At 34.1% G+C, this 19527-nt stretch overlaps 1 protein-coding gene across 4 annotated transcripts in view; it reads left to right on the top strand.

Moving 5' to 3' along the window:
* The window catches only part of Golga4 (golgin A4), a 114443-nt gene that overhangs the window by 14477 nt on the left and 80439 nt on the right, over positions 1 to 19527 (top strand). For 2 of the 4 annotated variants that reach the window (XM_010629694.2, XM_010629693.2), the window contains exons 2-3: positions 4083 to 4172; positions 16795 to 16893. In XM_010629694.2, the coding sequence (XP_010627996.1) occupies positions 4083 to 4172; positions 16795 to 16893 (189 nt within the window). The remainder of the gene's footprint in view (positions 1 to 4082; positions 4173 to 16794; positions 16894 to 19527) is intronic. The other 2 variants (XM_010629696.2, XM_010629695.2) reach the window with 1 other exon arrangement.

Below are 19527 nucleotides of genomic sequence, written 5' to 3'. Positions count from 1 at the left end.
CTTATTACTAGAAAGTTGAGAATTTATACAGTATTATAGTTGGATAACTCCTGAGTTAAGCTGCAAACTAGAATATAGTCTACAGACTGTAAGATGGTTCCCTTTTAAACTTTAGATTTCTTGAGTCTTTCTCTAGTGCTTGAGCAAAAAAGGTGAAGATTGTCTCTAAACCCCTGTGGAAGAACTGCCCAATTGTATTGCTGCTTTTCTCTTGAAATAGGACTTTTTCATTGAAAGGCAAACAAATTGGGAGTCTGGATGTAGGGGAATGGGAAAAAAAATGCCTCTTTTAAATCTAAGAGTGAGAACCAAGTAGTGTCCCCTAGAACTTGGGAGAGAATTATATATGGATCTTCCACTAGAGGATAGATTGGAATGACAACCTCATTAATGGGGCAGAGGTCTTGTACTATCTTATATTTTTCTGAGGGCTTTACTACATGGAAATTGGGAATATTCCAAGGGGACTGACAAGTCTTTACAAGGCCATATTTGAGAACCCTGTGTATGAAGTGGTTTCCAGGTTCTTTCCAACTTGATCAAAGAATTAAACAAAACAAGCAAAAATGGCCACAAAGTTTCACATTATTTGATGTAGGAAAAATTAAAAGTGAAGGGCAAAGGAGAACCTGGCTCTGCAGAGTGAACTTGGGCCAAGTAAAAGAGAGGAAAAATAAAAATATAAATATAAAACAAAAGTACACCCTGGGTACAGAACAGGCTGCCATGAAGAGGCATGATATCAAGCTCTTTATGGCATCGTTGTCCTTTTATTTATTCCACACATCATGGGTTCCTGAGAGGAGTCCACATACATGCTCCTGAGAATTATTTGGCGCGTGTGTCCTGGTGTGTGGTCACACTTGCTCCCTCAGCCAGCTTTGCCATGCCCTGCCTTCCTGCCTAAATACAACCTGTGAACTAACCCAGATTTTGGAGTATTAACCTGTGTAAGCCAAGTAAGCATTCTGAATTTATAATTTTTAGGAGATTATTATTGCTTACCTTTCGGTTTGGTTACAAGGGTCAACAATGATAAATCATCTGAAAATATTTATAATTATAGCACATTTATTTATTTAACATCACTTGAAATGTGCTATGCTAGGTGTTATATTTGCCTTGAAGGGTGCATTAGTCCCTGTACCATGGGGCTAAGTACATCCAGTGTGATGCTAGTATACACCAGTTGTTGTGCAGCACATAGGAAAACAGTCTTATCATTTCTCTCATATCCTTACTCTTCCAACTCCAGAGGATGACCAGTAAGCCATCAAGCGTTTTTCCAGGTTGTTCTAATTTTCTGAGGACAGTGTGTTTTATTACCTAGTCTTCAACTTTGTAAACCCCATCACTTGATTTTGTCAGTTTATCCAGTGTTGAGGAGGTCTTCTGATTAAATTCACATGAGACCAAGTTGTTAAATCTAGCGCCAGCTTTTAAAATACACAATAGGGTAGATATACTTTTCAGGTAGAGCTTGCTGTCAAGGGTAGCCATTTTCTGGCATTTGAACATTTGGAAACTAAATTCAAAATACATAAATTACTTAGACATGATGAAATGATAACAGAGAGTTGGGTAGGAGGTATTTATTATAGACTAGTAGTGCTAATTAATTTCCTAATGTTTTACTCTTCAGTAGTTTTTTTTTTTTTTTAATTAGAGAGCTTACATATAATCACTTGTAAGTAAATACAACTAGAGCTTCTTCCCTCCTACTGGCAGCCTTTGAAGTGTCCCTGGCCTTTGAAGCTGATATGGTTTGAAAATCATGGCTCCAGCTGTGGAAAAGAACATTATTAAATGTCCCTCAACTTTAATGAAAGTGATTTCGGAAGTACTCTGAATGTTTGAAATTTAATTTCAGCTCTGGAATAAACACTGTCCTGTGACTGTGCTTTCCCATCCCATGACTTTTAGTTACACATTTTCCAGACATTTAAACCATTGATAAGACTTTAGTTTTATGTCACACTCAAGTATTTTGTTTGAATTTTTAAGCCTGCCTGCCTCCCTCCCTCCCTCTCTCTCCCCCATGCCTTTCTTCCCCCCTCCCCACTCTCTTTTTTTCTCTCTTCCTCCCCCTCCCTCCTCCCTCTCTCCGACAGGAGATTGTACCAAGGACCTTTGCACCTTTGAGCTACATTCCAAACTCTTTAAATCTTTACTTCTATTTGAGACAGGGTCTTACTAAATTGCCCAGGTTGATACTCATGCCTGAGCCTTCCACAGTGCTGGGATTACAATGGTACCTTGTTCACAAACACTTGTTTGCAAACTGTTTGGTAAACAGAAGCTTTTGGCAAAATTTTGTTTTTATTTGCAAACTCTGCATGTGTGTTTTCTTGCATTGCTCACACATGACTCAAAGTTCCTGTAGGTGTTTGGTGTAGCTCAAGTTACCTGCCCTAGATTAAAAGAAGATTTAGTTAGTGGGTTTTCTGAGTTCTTATTTATGAATTTATTAAGAGCTGTTTATAGAAAAAAGATTAAACTTTATCATGTTTTGTAGATTTTTCCCCTATTCCCAACTAAACTGTTCCTTTAAATTAATGCTTTTGAAATAAAAATTTCTTTCCTATTCAGAGATTAAAGAAATAGACTATTGTATTTTTAAAAATCATTTACAAACATTTAAATGTTTAAAACAGTTTAAGTATGAAATAGGAACTGATTGATGACCCACATTTGGACGACTGCTTGTCCCACCACCATTTATTGAACGGCTTATCCTGATGTGAAATGTTAGATTGATCATAAACTAAGTATGTGCTTTATGTATGTGTGTGTGTGTGTGTTTGTATATATACTATTTTTCATGACCTCATACTTCTAGCCTAACCACAAGAGTGTGTATACAGATTTGACAGATCAGTTACATTTGTTTATTCATTTGACAAACATTAAAGTCCTTTTATGTACAGCTGTGTAGACTACAAAAGGATAAGGCATCTAGACTCATTCATTTCAGTGTAAAATGAGGTTAGATCTGTTTAGTTACAGGTGTGGGGGAGTCTTGAAATTTTGGCTTATTTATTTTTATTTTTTTATTTTTTGGTACTGGGGATTGAACTTGGGACCTTGCGCTTCCGAGGCAGACGGCAGAACCACTGAGCTAAATCCCCGGCCCAAAAATTTTGGCTCTATACTTTTAGGGTTTTTTGTTTTTTGGTTTTATTTTAGCTCATCTTAGACTATATCTCAGACTCCTACTTTAAATTTGGGGCCTTTTCTTCTGAGGGTTTTGTATTGAGGATTATTGTAGGCTGTCTTTCACATAGCAGTATACAGCTGTGCCAGTAGGTTGAAAGAAAGACTTGATTGGAGAGGTAGACAGATGCTATTTGTCTGTGTATTTATAGTATTAAATGTTTAAGAGACCTCAGAAGAACTGACAATCTTGTATAGATGTATTTTTTTCCATTAAGTTTATTGGTACATTTTAGGTATACAATATAGTTATATTCATCATTCCGATCTTGTAACTTTACATGATGTATCTTGGTTCTTGTTTTTTCCCCATTCTGCTGCCCTCCCTTTACCCTCTTCACCCTTCTCTATTTATAAAAACTTTGTTTCCATTTTTTCCTTTTCTCATATTTTTTCTTTTCTCTTCTTTACCCTCCCCACTTCCTCTGTTCCTTTAGACCTTTTCTTCCTATTTCACACTCTCAGTTACAACATTTGAACCTTATTTACACTTCTAGTTTTCACACCAGAGAAACTATTTTAAATTTTGGGATAATTTTGTTTTACAGAAAAATTGCACAGATAATATTGATTTCACTTACCTCCTACCTGGCTTTAGTTTTTCCTAATACTAGGATTTTATGTTACCATCACACCTTCATGTACTAAGTAACATAGCCCTCAAAAATTTCATTTAGCTAATATCATACTTCTTATTGGTGGTAAAGCCAAACTAAAGATCCAGTAGGCAGCCTGGGTCTTTTAGTTGATTACATTTTAGCTATTCTTTTCTTTTTTTTTTCCACTGAGTTCTTGTGCATATACTGAGAGAACTATCTAGTTCCTGGTCAATATAATCTTCTAATTTATACAATAATTTTTAAATCTAGGCTTCCTCCAGTTCTTCAACACCAACAGGAGCTAGGAGCAGAACATCTTCATTTACAGAGCAATTTGATGAAGTTATTCCCAATAGAGAGGTAAGTTTGAAATTTCTTTTATAAGATGCTTCTCACAAGAAGGTAACCTAAAATATAACTCTACTGTTGATAACAAAAATGGGAAAATATTTTGACAGGTTAAATATTTAATTCCTCAATATTTTTATTGTAGTACAGTAACATAGTATTTTTTTCTTTGCAAGCAAAACTTATACTCATGTAAAGTTTTTCTTTGAGAACCTTAATTTGAGAGAATAATATATTCTATATTTAATATATGAAGGTTACAGAATAATTTGATAACAGTTCATTTGACAGTCTCATATGGCAAAAACATGTTGTTTTCAAGCTGTAGAGTTGAAGATGGAAAAGTGACTTGACTGATTTTATGTAGCTAGCAGCTGGTACCAAAACTCATCTTTCTTCAGTATTTTTTTCTTTCTATAAAGTGTAACAAAGAGGATAATATGTAAATATAAATCAGTGAATTATTGTGCATTGATTCTCCATGTTACCACCACGTAGGTAAAGAAAAGGAACACTACTAGCACTTGTGCTTCCTTCCCCTGAAAGATTACAGCCATCCTGAATTTTTTATATTTGGTTCCTTTCTTTTCTTTATTGTTTTGCTTTCTAAATGTAAACATTACAGTTAAACATTTGATTTGTCTCCAGTTTATGCTACTGTGAACATTACTGTGCATTTCTTTTGGTACACATACACCTACCTGTGTTTCTGTTTGCATAGACTTTGGAATAGAATCATTAACTCAAAGGACATAACTAATTTCAAGATTTTAGAAGATAATGACAATTGTTTTCCTGAATAGTTGTAGAAATTTTTCTAGCGATGTGTAATGGAGCACACATGTAATACCAGCACCCTGGGAGGCTGAATCAGGAGGATTAAAAGTTCCAGTCCACCATGCACACCTTGGACCCTGTTTCAAAGTTCAAAAAAAAAAAGACTGGGATGTAGCTCAATGCAAAAACCCCTACTTCAATGCCCAGTATGACAGAAAGAAAATTTACTTTCCCGCTAGGAATTCATGAAAGTTATTATCTCTCTATACTCCTCTTAGTCTTTAATTTTATCTATTTTGATAAGTGTATAGTCTTTTGTTACAGTTTTAATTTGTGTTTCTCTTATGACTTAGATTGATTTTTTTTTTTAATGTTCTTTGGCCATTTGATCTATTCTTTTATGAACTTCTTAAATTTTCTGCCCATTTTTCTGTTGGATTGTCTTTTTCATACTGCTCAGTAGGTTTTTGTTTGTTTCTTTGTTTTTTGATTCGTATATCTCTCTCTCTTTCTTCCTTTGGTGGTGCTGGCAATTGAACTTAGTACTTTGTAAGTACTAACCACATACTTTATAGATTCATTTGGAGAAATTCCATATTTTACAAATCAAATTTTATAACTTTGTAGTATTACAAATAATGCTATCACTGACCTACACCCCCAGCACCTAGGAGTCCTTTTTTATGGAGGGTAGATAGGAGTTCTTTATCAAATAGATGTTTTGTACAGAGCTGCTTCCACTCTGTGGCTTGTATTACTTTTAATATTGTCTATGATGAATAGAAGCTCTTAGTTTTACTATATTCTCCAGTTCCTCAATATTTAATTTGATGACTAATTTTTGTTAAAGAATTTTTTTCTTACTGGAAAGTATTTTCCTGTATTGTTTTACTTTAACATTTATTCTGTACTCTACTTTGGAAATAATTTTTTACTTTGTTGTGAGATAGGGATTAAATTTTATCTCCCAAAATATGTCAATTCAGTTCCATCTTTTCTTTACTGCTTTTGGGATTTTTGTTTGGTTTTGATTTGTGTGTGTGTGCGTGTGTGTGTGTTTCCCTCAGTGCTAGGGATTGATCTTATATACGACGGGCCAGTATTCTACCACAGAGCTATGTTCCAAACTCCTGCTCTATTTTTTTTTTCCAGAAACTGTGTGCGTATTTGATTGGCTTTGTTTCTGTGCCCTCTATTCTGTTCCATGGTGTTGTCTTTGATTCACTATCACAGTCTCTCAATAACTATAGATACATATTCCTGCCCTCAGTAGTAGAGCAGGTCCTCTCATCCTCTTCTTGAATATCTTGATTATTTTTACTCCTTTCCTTATAATTCCATATAAAATTTTGAGTCAGTTAAGTTTCACAAAAACAAACTCAGAATAAAGCATGAACAAAACTTGTAAGAATCATGATTGAGATTGCATTGTTGTTTGTTGGTTTTGTTTGTTGTCTTGGTGTGTTTCCTGGCTTCCCCACTGCTTAGTCAGGAATGTGCAGCATTACCAAGTGCAATGGTTCTATAGATTAGTTTGAAGAATGTCAAAATTTGTGACTTTCAGTATTAACAAATAGTGCTTTAGTGAGCTTTGTGTATATACATTTATAATGTTATTCTTTAAAACATTTTTTTGGCAGTACTGGCAATTGAACCCAGAGCCTACACACTGAGTTACATCTGTACCCTTTTTTTATTTTGAGACAAGGTCTTACTAAGTCACTGCATTGCTCATCTGGGTTTAAACTTGTAATCCTCCTGACTGGGCCTACCATTAGGTATAGGAAGGTGCTACCATGCTTGGCTAATGCTATTATTCTGTAGGATACAGTCTAGGAATGGGATTACTAGGTCATAGAATGTATACACATTTAAAAATTTGGAAGACACTTCTAATTGCCCTGAGAAAAGTTTACTTTAAAATGATTTTTTATAAAGCTTTTCTTAATAGATATGGATGCTGTAATAAAATTAAAATACCGTATGTGTGTTAGTTTTCTGTGGCTGTAACATATGCCTGAAATAATCAATTTATAAAGAGAAAAGATTTATTTTGACTCATAATTTTGAGAGTTTCAGTTCATGAGTTTATTAGCCCAGTTACTTTTGGGCCTATAGTGAGATAGCGCATCATGCCAGGCAGCTCATAGAGGAGCAAAACCCTTTACCCCATGGCTACAACATGATAAAGAGGAAAAGGAAGGGGTTGGGATCCTTCTTTTTCCTCTAACGGCATTTCCTCATTGACCAGAATACCTTCCACTAGGTCCTGTCTCTTAAATTTTCCACTACCTCCCAATAATACAAACTGGAAATAAGCTTTTAACAATGCCTGGGCCTTTGGGAGTTATCTATAATCCAAACTACAGCAGTAGAGTTTTTGCTTTCAAGATTGATGACATATTCACTGTATTCTTGGTGCATATATTTAAATGATGTAACAAAGTTGTGTGACAGTATAGAGTACATGAGTACTATCTTTGACATCTTATTTTTCTGTGCTTTATTTGAAATATTAATTTTTTTAAGTTTATGGTTTTTTGTTGAACTTAGTTTATACATGTAACCAATTTGAATGAAAGCTGCAGGACTGAATAGTTCTTCTACAATATGTGTTAATGCATCATTCCTATACTCAATATATTGATTAATATTATGGTATATTGGTTTGTATACAGTACAGTTCAAACCCTGAAAATTATTTGATTGTTATTATTGCTTATCTCGATGCTTTAAAATGTTTAATTGACTATATCTGTACAAAATGTTTTCTGAAAGTGACAGTTTGTTGTTAAGACTGTCAGAAACTGTTGGGGAGAGAATAGTTTTTGGTGTCATCTGAGTGAGCCTGGATTTACATCCTGGCTTTGCTGCTTGTAGGCCGAAGAGTCAATGAAAAAAGCTTCAGGTTTTCTCATTTTAAAATGGGAACAGTAACATGTTTCTTGCAGCCAGGGTGGGCTTCAACTTTTACCCACAATATAGCATGTAAATCTCTAGCATGGTGACTTGCTCATTATAGGTGCTTACTAAATAATAATTGGAGCAGCCTGCTTCACTTACTCTTGTCTGTATTAGGGAGAGAACTAAGATTGGGCCATGTAGAGTAGGGTATTGGGGATGTTCTCTCTGTCTCTTTGCCTATTGAATGTAAAGGAAGGATGTTTTCACTATCCTACTTTCTTTTTTTTTTTTATGATTCAAAGACTATCCTACTTTCTGCTTTGCTATCTTTCTGATAATTTTTCATGCATTAGGGGCCAAGCTAGGTATGTCATTATTATACAGGGAACTCGTCTGTTAAAACTTTTGTATTGCTTTAATTAATTTTGTTGTTGTTTTTTTAAGAGAGGGCTTGGAACTCATGTTGATCTTTCTATCTTAGTCTCCTGCATGCTGGGATAGAGGTGTGTGCCACTATGGCTAAGTGTATTGTTTTTAAATTAAATTCCAGAACTTGTTTTTTTTTTTTATAAACTTTTTTTTTGCGAGTGGGCTGAAGAATGAAGTATAGAAACAATGCTAGGTAATTGGTGAATTATTTTCTGTTTAGTGAGTGTTGTTTATATATACTGTAATCATTTTAGCTTCCTTGCATGTAAAGAGAATAGTCTAGAGTAATGGAAGGACTACGGGAGTGCTTCCTTTACCTTATTTATGACTTTAGGCAACTTCCTTAATTTCTCATAACTTCAGCTTTAAATTTTATCTTTAAAATTTTAGCGATATTAATATCTACTTTTACAGAGCTCTTATTTAGAGCAGGTGAATTCTGAAGTATGAAAATACTCATAATTTGTGAATCATGTACAAAAGATGGTTATTGTACAGAAAAGGCTATGTGTGGGAAGGGCTTTTTGTTGTATTTATCTAAAGTTTTGTGTGAAGAGAATATTGTAAGAGAAAAAAATAATGCAACATCAGGGTGCTTTTGGCTCAATAATCATAGCCCAAATGATTTTACAGACTTTAAGAATGGAATCAGTTTTCTTTTTCATTCTTTCTGATCTTCGTTGGTTAGTGAAACTAAAAGATACACCTGTTAAATTGCCTTTTGGTATATATTCAGTTCTTGTATTTTTCTTTTGATTTAATAATAGGACACGTGTTACATTAAGAGGCATCCTAATATTAAATCAACCTTTCATTCCTTAAGTCATCAGAATATATTATTAATGTACTGTTGTACTTACTTTGATGATTTATTTACATTTCTATTATAAATCGAATTGTTTTCTTTTTCTTTTGGCAATACAGAATTTACCCTGGGTGTTGGCAGTAAGCTACAGTTCTTTTCTTTCTTTAATTTTTTTTTTTCAGACAAAGTCTATGTAGTTCAGCCTGGCTTTAAACTCACTCTGTAGCCCAGGCTGGCTTTGAACTTGCAAATATCCTTGTGTCTCAGCCTCCTTAGTGCTAGGATTGCAAGTATGTGCCACCACACCAGGCTGAGCTACATCTCTAGCTTTGAAAAAAAAAATTGTTTTTCCTGGCGCTGGGGATCTAAGTCAGAACCTTGTACTTGCCAAGGCAGGTGCCAGTACCACTGAGCTAAATCCTGGTCCTAAAAAAAAAAAAAAAAAAAAAAATATTTAGTTAAGGGTCTCTAAGTCAGCCAAGGTGGGCTTTAACTTTCAATTCTCCTGCTTCAGGCTCTCAGAATAGTGGGATAACAGATGTTGCCACCATGCCCAGGTTTCTTTTTTTTTTTTTTGGTACCATGGATTGAACTCAGGACCTTGCAATTGCAAGGAAGGCAGCAGCACCACTGAGCTAAATCCCTGGCCCCCCAGGTTTCTTTTTTAATGGAGTTTTTTTCATAATTTCTTTTGTTGGTTTTATTATTACTACTCTATATAAATGCAATTTATATTTGTAATTTAATCTTACATCCTACAACCGTGCTGAACTCGTTTGTTAGGTCTAATAATTTTTTAGAGGTTAATAATTTTTTTTGGGTTTTCTATATATAAGTTAATATCATCTGCTTACTCTCCCCCAAATATAGGTAATATAAATCTTTCTTTAGTCTGTGCTTTTTATTACATGTTCTTGTCTAATTACTATGTCTAGATCCTTGAGTAAAAGTGATAAGAGCAGCCATACCTGTCTTGTTCCTGATCTCAGGAAGCGTTCAATTCTTTGTTTTTTTAATATAATATTAACTATGGGTATTTAGTACATCCCCTTTATAATGTTGAAGTTCTTTTCCATTTCAAGTTTATTGATTGTTCTTATCTTGAATCTGCCTTGGATTTTGTCTAATATTTTCTGTGTCTTTTGATGTGGACATATGTCTTTGTTCGTTACTCTTTTGGATATTGATTCATATATTAATTTTGAATGTTGTCAGCTTTGCATTTCTGCAGTAAATCTCATTTGATTGTGGTATATAATCTTTTTATATATTGCCAGATTTTATTTATTTATTTTATTTTTTTGGAGACAGGTCCTTGCTTTGTTGTGCAGGCTGGCCTGGAACTCACTGTGTAGCCCAGGTTGGCCTTGAACTCATGGCAGTCCTCCTGCCTCAGCCTCCTGAGTGTTTGGATTACAGGTGTGTGCCACCACACCTTGCTTCATTGAATTTGCTAGTATTTTGTTGAGGTGTTTTTTTTTTTGTCGGAGGTGTTGGTCAGCAGTTTTCTTATTTGTGATATCGGATATTGGTATCAGGATAGTACTTGCCTCATAGAATGAATTGGGAGTGTTACTCATACATGTTTAGAAGCAATTTATGAAGATTTGTTATTAATTCTTCATTAAACATTTGTTGCAATTTCCCAGTGAAACCATCTGATCCTGGGCTGCTTCTTATTACGGGAAGTACCTATCCCCCCTTTCCCAGTGTTTTTACTACTAATCCAGTCTCTACATCTTATAAATCTATTCAGATTTCTTATTTCTTCCCTAAGTAGTTTTGATAATTTGTGTCTTTTTAGGACTTTGTCTATTTCATTTAAACTACCTGATTTTATTATATGAGTCATCATTTGTTTTTCCTCCAGTTGAACATTGGTTGATTTTCAATTTGAAGCACAATTACTACATTTTTTTTGAGAATGCTGAGCATTCTTAGAACTGGAGGTGCAAGCTGATGTTTCCTAACTGATTTTACTTAAGTCTCAGGTGCCCTGGACTTAGCATAGTGCCCATGTTATGGGAAACTACTGTCTTTGCAGAGGCCTCATAATCAAGATCTGAATCAGACCTCACATTGACTTAGTGACTGATTTTGTGACAACCCACATACAGTACAGTAAGTCCCCAATTTATGAATGAGTTCCATTGTGGAAGAACATTTGTAAGTCAGATTGGTTTGTAAGTCCAAAAAGTGAGTCTTATATACCTTTGACACAAATATACAATGTATATTGCTTTGCACTTTTTAGCAGTCCTTGCCACACCACCACTGCTTTTCCTCTTGCTTTGAGACATCCTGGGCTCTTGTTGAGCACTGTACTGCTATACACTATCACACTGTACAGTAAACACCACAGCAGCATGACTGTGACAATGTCTGGCAGACACATGAGCTAGTTCTGCAATTTGTTCGCACCTATGAATGTTCATAATGTGAGGTCTGTTGGTATCTGTGAAAATTCACTGCTCGAATGTTCACTAGTCAGGGATTTAACTGTGTTGCCATAGGATAGGAAGCCCACAATGGAGCTCTGGGAGTCAGGCTGACTGGATATGAAAGGATGGTCACAGAAGGAAGGTGAAAGATAACATTTTTCTCAAATTGAGCTTGTAAGTGAGAATTCTAAAATAAATGCTAAGAAGGCAGCCAATAAAAAAATTGGGGCATAGGCTTATTCCAGATGTTAAATTAATAGGGCAATTTGGAAGACTTTAAACACTTCTTGTCAGTAAGACAAGTGAAATAATAATATTCTTAAAAAGAAAAGAAAATTATTGGCAGGAAAAAGTGGAGTACAAGAAAATTAGACTAGATATGAGAAAGAACTACTTAGAAATTCTTTAATTAAAAAAATGATATAGACACCTAAATCATGAAATTTAGAAAATCGAAATTAGGAAATTAAAAGAGAATACTGACTAATCCAAACAAAAACATATATTTTAAAAAAATTTATTGAGTTTATTGGTACTTTTTAAGTATACAGTATAGTTATAATTCATCATTGGGATCTTGTGCCTTTACATGATAAGTCTTGGTTCTCAGTTTTTCCCCATCCCCCTGCCCTCCCTTCACCCCCTCGACCCTCACTTATTTACAAAGAACTTTGTTTCCATTTTTTCCTTTTCTCATAGTTTTTTCTTTTCCCTTATTTCCTTTCCCCTACCCTTTCCACTTCCCCTACACCTTTAGCCCTTTTCTTGGGACCATATTCTTAGGTGAAATAAATAAGACACACATGTGTAAATACCAAAGCGTTTCTCTGGTGTGAAAACCTAAAAGTGTAAATAAGATCCAAATTGTATAGCTGATAATGTGAAATAGAAAGAAAAGTTCCCAAAAACAGATATTAAGGAAAATATGTCTCTCTATGAGATAATCAGGAAAGATTGAAATCCTTTAATACATGTAAGAGTTTCCGATAGCCTTTTTTAAATTGCTTTGCACTGTCATTACTTTTTTTTTTTAACTAATTGAGTTTATTGGTACAATTTAGATATACATAATGATTACTTTCATGATACTGAATTTGTAACTACCTTGAATGATATATGTTAATTCTTGTTGTTCTTCCCATTCCCCTCCCCTCCCTTTTATTCTGCCCCTCCTCCTTATTTTCTAAAGCTTTGCTTCCATTTTATCTTTGCTCCTTTCTCCTTTTCTTCCTTTCCCCCTCCCCCATCCCTAGAGTCCCTTCCCATTTGAATATTTTCTTCCTTTATTTTACAATGTCAACTACACATTTTGGTCCTTTCATTTCTGGTCATTCGAGAGATGCAAATTAGGACAACATTGAGATTCCATCTCACTCCAGAAAGAATGGCTATTATCAACCAATAACAAATGCTGGTGAGGATGTAGGATGTAGGAACACTTCTCCATTGTTGGTGGAAGTATAGACTGCTGCAATCACTGTGGAAATCAGTGTGGAGATTCCTCAAAACTAGGACTAGAGGTCCCATTTGACCCAGCTATTCCCCTTCTTAATAATTCCTGAAAAGAATTAAAAGCGTCATACCACAGTGATATGCACACCCATATTTATAGCAGCACAGTGTGTAACAGCTAAGTCTTGGAAACAACCCAAATACCCATCAACTGAAAAATAAAGCAGATATGGTTTTTTTATATAATGGATGACTACTCAGCCATTAAGAAGGATAAATTTGAGACATTTATAGGTAAATGGATGCACCTTGTGACCATACTCTTAAATAAATTGAACACTTGTGTGTAAATATCAAATAGTCTTCTTGAATGATATATAACTTAGTGTTAGTTCAGGCAATGGCTTCAAGGGGGTACCCCTTCACAGAAGAGGTGAATTAATTTCTTTACAGTTGTGGGTTAAAATTTGAACATAGCTTGAGAGAAATTGAGTTGAGATGGAATCTTAGAATATTTGAGAACTAATGCTTTTTAATTTTTTTTATTTTGTGGGGTGTGTATGTGTGTGTTGGTGCTGTGATTTGAACCCAGTGCCCTGTATATGCCAAGCATGCACTCTACCACTGCTTTATACTGCCAAGAACTGATCTTGTAAGATTTTCCTAGGCATACAAGGCAAATAATAAGGACAGTTGGGTGGAAAGACTTCTTAGGCTTTGACATGGCTGTCATTGGAAAATAATTTTGATATATATATAATTTTGGTTTTGATTGGGTTCGCTTCATAGTGTAAATTTTTGTTTAGCAGCTATTTTTCAAGAGGTAGTAAACATTTCTTTATGTTTTTTGTGTACTAACATTTATGTTTTTCTCTTAAAATTTCAGATATAATCTTTCCTGTGAAATTTTATGCTATTTACTTGTAATTTCATTTGAAAAATTAACTTTGGAAACCTAAGAAGAGTGGATTTGTATAGCTGTTAAACTTAACATCTCTTCAAAGGATGACCTTTCTGTATTCCCCAGAGAATTAAGATTTTCAGCAAGTGAAGAAACTTGTATAGGATAATTTCTTAAGGCCAAGCAGACATTTAGTATACTAGTACTAAAATTTAGAGTTCCGTATAAAGTCAATTCCCTATTTTTATCCAAGGAGTATCAATTAGTATTATAATGGAAACATAAACATTCTTTGTCCTGTTATTATGATGGTGTTTACTTTAGGATTGGCTAGAGAGTTAGTGAAGGCTGTATAATTCTACAATGCTGAGATGAAAAGTAATGTTGTTAAGCTTTCTTAGTTTTACAGATTTATTTTCAAATTTATTTAGTATGTAATACAGCATTATTCAACAAATTGTCTTTTTTCCAGTATTGGGGATTGAACTTAGAGCCTTTACTCAGACCTATCCTTAGCTTTTCAAAAGTTTTTACAATTTTGAGATAGGGTCTAGTCAAGTCACTAAGTTGTCCATGCTAGGTTTAAACTTAAAATCCTTGTGCCTTACCCTCCCAGAGTGCTGGGATTACAGGTGTGTGCTAGCAGATTCACTTTTTAAAGCTTTTATTTTGAAATTATTATATATACATAGAAGGCCATAAAAATTTAGGGGGAGAGCCCCTGTTTACCCTTCACCCATTTTCTTCTAGTAGTAATATCTAGCATAGCTATAGTATATTATTTAAACAAAGCAGTTGACATTGGCAAGCTGTGACATCCATGGATTTAATTCTCATTTCACTAATTTTTCAGGTGCTGATCCTACGTGTGTGTCTGTATATAATTCTGTGCAATTTTGTCATATGTAGATACGTTTAATTTCTACCATCAAAAATTTTTAGTTATAATTTCTTATAGTATATCTAATTCATGATTATTAGTATTTTGGTATGTAAATAGTTTCTTTAAAAAATAAAGCACGGAATGCAAGGCTGTGGGGCAAAAGGAACCCTTCTCCATTGCTAGTAGGAGTGCAAACTGGTACTATGGAAATCAGTATTGAGATTCCTTAAAAAACTAAAACCAGGGCCAGGGATTTAGCTCAGTGGAGCTACACCACCAGCCTTGCAAGTGCAAGGTTATGAGTTCAATCCCCAGTATCACACAAAACAAAACAAAACAAAACAAAAAAAACTAAAACTAGAGGTTCCATTTGAGCTTTTCACCTCTAAGGTATCTTCCCAAAAGAGTTAAATCCATGACACCCTAGTGGTCTATACATATTCATGCTTATAGCAGCATACTTTATAATAGCTGAATCTTGGGAATATCGCGTATGCCTATCAAAAGATGAATAGATAAAATTGCTATCTGTATACAGTGGAGATAAACTTGAGTAATTTGTAGGAAAATGGATGAACCTCAAGACAATAACCTTAAGTGAAGTAAATTGGACATACAAGTTTAAATATTGCATTGTTTCTTTTGTGTGAGAAACCCAAAGGGTAAAGAGGGAGGATTGATATTGGAAAGTAGGAAGAAAATGTTCAAATGGGAAGGGGATGGAGGAGTGGGAAGGGGGGAAATGAAAGAAGGGAAAAGAGGGAAAAAAAGAATGGAAGGAAAAATTGGAAACAAAGCATTTATAAATGGGGAGGGGAAGAAAGGTTGAAGGGAGGGGGTGGAATGGCAAAAAAAAAAGAGTTAAGCTATGTTATGTACAGGTACAAATTCCCTATGATGAATGTGATCAGTATATATGACAAACATGTACTAATCAAAAAAATAAAGTTAAAAAATTTTTTTAAAACACAGATAATATATTCCGAAAGATATTGTATTAATGCCTCACAATGAATGTAATCATTATGTATTGCAAATAAATATTAATAAAAAGATACCAAAAATTAGTTAATAGAATTTGTTTTTAAACATTGATTTACATTTCAAATTTCTTCTGTACATATATTGGAAAAAATAATTTTGCATATAAGTACAAATAAATGCTTAAATTTTTAAATTTTATCCTCCCATGCTGTCTTTTGAATATATAAAAATGAATGTTTCAGTATTTATGAATTTGGTACAGAGGCTTTGTATCCTTTTACTATTTTTAAAACTTACTTATTGAAGTGTGATATCTAGAAAGCTGTACAAATTTAATGTATGATAGACAGTGAGTTTGGAGACTAGTATATACTGTGAAACAATCCACACCATCAACACCATGATATATCCACCATCTCCCAAAGTTTCTTCCTGCTTCCATTATGATGATGATTATCATTGGTAAGAACACATAATATAAGATCTAATCTCCTAGAAAATTTCAAGTATACAAACTGTATTGTGAGCCATTGGTACTACACGTATACAAGATCTCCAGAATTTTATCTTTCATAACTGAAACTCTGTACTTTTTTGTTTTTGTTTTGTTTTGTTTTTGGTACCAGGGATTGAACTCGGGTCCTTCCGCTTGCAAGGCAGGCCACCAAACCAATGAACTAAATCCCCAGCCCCTGAAACTTTGTACTTATAGGTATTTTTATTGGTATGGAGTTTTATACCAAATTGGAAGATGTATTATGTACAGCATATATTATTGGTATGACAATAAGCAAGTTGTTTATTAGTTGGACTTTGAAGTCCTGAACTGATCATTTTCATCTTCATTTTTGACCTTTCCCAGCAATTTATTATTTCTATTGGTGGTGGTGGTGGTGGTGGTGGTGGTGGTGGTGGTGGTGATAGCAGGAATAAGGATGATGATTGTCTTTATAGTGTTGTGCATGATGTATGGTGAGAACACTTGCAACGTGCCATTATGATTTATTTTTCATCATGTTTTATTTTTATACCTGTGCTTATTACACTGAATGAGACAGCTACTAGCCGGGATGATAGCAGAGCCTGCTTTTCTCTCTGAGTATACTATATTTGCTTTGGATTCCTCCAAACAGCCTAAAACACAGAGTGATACTGTGGTGAGTCCTTCCACCGCTTCCTGCATTCCCTTTGTGGGAAAGCAAAGTAATTTGGCAGTTTTAGAAGCAAATCACATTGCTTGTCACTTACCATCTCTCAAAGCATCTTCATTGACCTGTTGCTAACCCTGCTCTAAATCAGAGTAAATTGCTACATTTTGGTGGCTGGTGTACTTCCTGGTAACTTTATAACAACATCAAATAATACTTTTCACTAATGTAGTGAAGTCTGCCTTCACTTGGTCTAAATGCTTAATTTTTTTCCCTCAAGTGTGTGCTCATTAACTAATAAAAGATAGGAATTTCTAAAAATTTTTGTTTATCTATTGATAGGAGGCCAAGAATATTTTGAGATGTGATCCATATTTTTAGGGAAAAAATTCATTTTTGTGTAAGTCTGTCATTAAACAATATTGGATAGGTAGGTATACTGTAACATAGTTTTATGTTATTTTGCAATTATATCTTACTTTGTAATTACTAGTCCTCTGAATATTAAACATCTGAAAGGAAATAATTATCTAATTTTTTAACTGACTGAATTCACATAGTTTTTAAACTTTGTGTGTAATTTCATTTTGGGAAAGTGAATTCTTTCCCATTAAAAGTTTCAAGTAGTATTATGTAAAGGTACAGATTCTCAGTGATGAATGTCATATTGTATACCTAAAATGTATCAATAAACTTAATAATAAAAAGTTTCAAGTAAAATTGTCATTTAACAAATTAAAATTTAGAAATATTTGCCCAATAAGGATAGCTTTTTAGTGTTAGATTGGATACTGACCTAACTGGGATTGTAGTTAATCTAAACAAGAAGAATTGATTTAACTTGTGTTAGTTAGCTGGTGATAAAAGTAGAACATTTATGTACTTAAACTGTATAGCCAGTAAAGACTTGGCACATATATGACTAGTGGTGGTCTTCAGATACATTCTATACTTGGTTTTAGAGAAGCAAACTCTATAGAGTGAAAATGGGATATCTAGTGATGTCACTGGGAAACATTTCTCTTTTGGCTACAAGTAATACCTCATTGTTTTCAAAGATGATTTGAGAGTTATTTAGGAGTCCCAGTGAGAACTAATCAATTTACTTTCAAGACAGGATACTAGGTTTTGTACTTCACACATAGAAACAGTACAAAATTTTTTTAAAATTTAAAGCTGCTTATAGGCTTCCTCTCAGAAGTACGAACATAAAAAAATTTTTTGTATGAAATACCTATTCTGTTGTAAAAAATGCTACTATGTAGAAGTGGAAGCTTTGTAAGTCTTATTTAATCTTACTTAAATTTTGTATTCTGTTAAAAACTTATTTCTCTCTATGGTACAAAGAAAAACCATAGAATAACCAGCATCATAATACAAATGTACCAGTGACAATTCTGAGTTTACCAGGTGCTGGTTTTCTTTATTTCAGTTTTTAAAAAAATACCTTTTTACCTTGAATTCTAAAGATTATTGTATCTTTAGTCAATAAAATGGTAGAAATAATTGTAGAAATGCCAGGAGTGATGGTATTGTAGCTATAATCCCAGCACTCTGAGAGTATCAGGCACAAGGATTACAAGCTTGAACCCAACCTGGACAACTTAGCTAGACTCTATCTCAAAATTATAAAAGGATTGAGGATGTAGCTCAGTCTCTACTCCCCCTCCCATAAGTTGTAGAAAGATGGAAATAAAGTGTAATTGGAAACACATTTATATGTACTTTTAAATAAATAAACTTTTAAAGGGTTTTCTTGTTATCTATGAATTTCCTCCAGTAGAAAGTATTGACGACTTTGAGTATTGACATGTGTTGAGCTAGTTCTTCAGGCTTCTTCCTGAGAGCATGCCTTGCAAGAAGGAAGTGACTGCACAGTATTTAACAATCACTTACTGAGAGCTTACTACTAGTCAGGCAAAATGTTAGGACCTGGACACCAAGGTGAAAATACAGAGTCCTGTCTTCTAAGAGTTTATAGTTTAATGTGGAGACAAAGATGTCAACATATAGATATAGTTCAAAGAAATCCAGATTTTGTAGGAGAAAATACAAGCATAGGGAAAGTGTTGCCTCTGCCAATGAGGCATATGAATCTTCACAAATGAAGGGGCTTCTTATAGTTGAAAAATGAAGAAGAATTTACCTAGAAGAAATGGAGAACCATTATAGACAAAATCTCAGATTCCTTTAGAGAGTCCTAATTTCAATGTACATGGAATATTAGGCCAGTAGTTTCCTTAGGTGTCTTTCATTTATTTGGATTTGTGATAATAGTACATAAATTAAAACAGGGTTAGAGGAGAAATTTTTAAATACTGTGCTGTGTATGTTTGGTAGGGTGATACTTCAAACAAATGTCAAACAGCTCTTTAACATGGATTACAATCATGTATCAATTCATTTATTTAAAACAGAATGTAGACCATTTTGCCAGTCTTCCTCCTAACCTGTATTATATGGGACTTTTCATTTCCTTTCTTCTGAATTTAACTGCAGCTTCTCAGTATGCTGACTGGCTAAGAGAATTGTCAGTCTTTGTAGAGTGTATTTTGTATTTTATAGTATGTACATTTTTAGGGCTAGAAATCATTCAAAATGATGCATGTAATATGTAATTACTTGAAATGGCAGTGAAGAAGA

This window comes from Fukomys damarensis, unplaced genomic scaffold (assembly GCF_012274545.1).
Source record: "Fukomys damarensis isolate Sample0158 unplaced genomic scaffold, DMR_v1.0_HiC HiC_scaffold_28, whole genome shotgun sequence".
NCBI classification, from domain to species: domain Eukaryota; kingdom Metazoa; phylum Chordata; class Mammalia; order Rodentia; family Bathyergidae; genus Fukomys; species Fukomys damarensis.
Note: the sequence above shows the minus strand (reverse complement) of the source record. Positions and strands in the feature narration are given on the sequence as shown.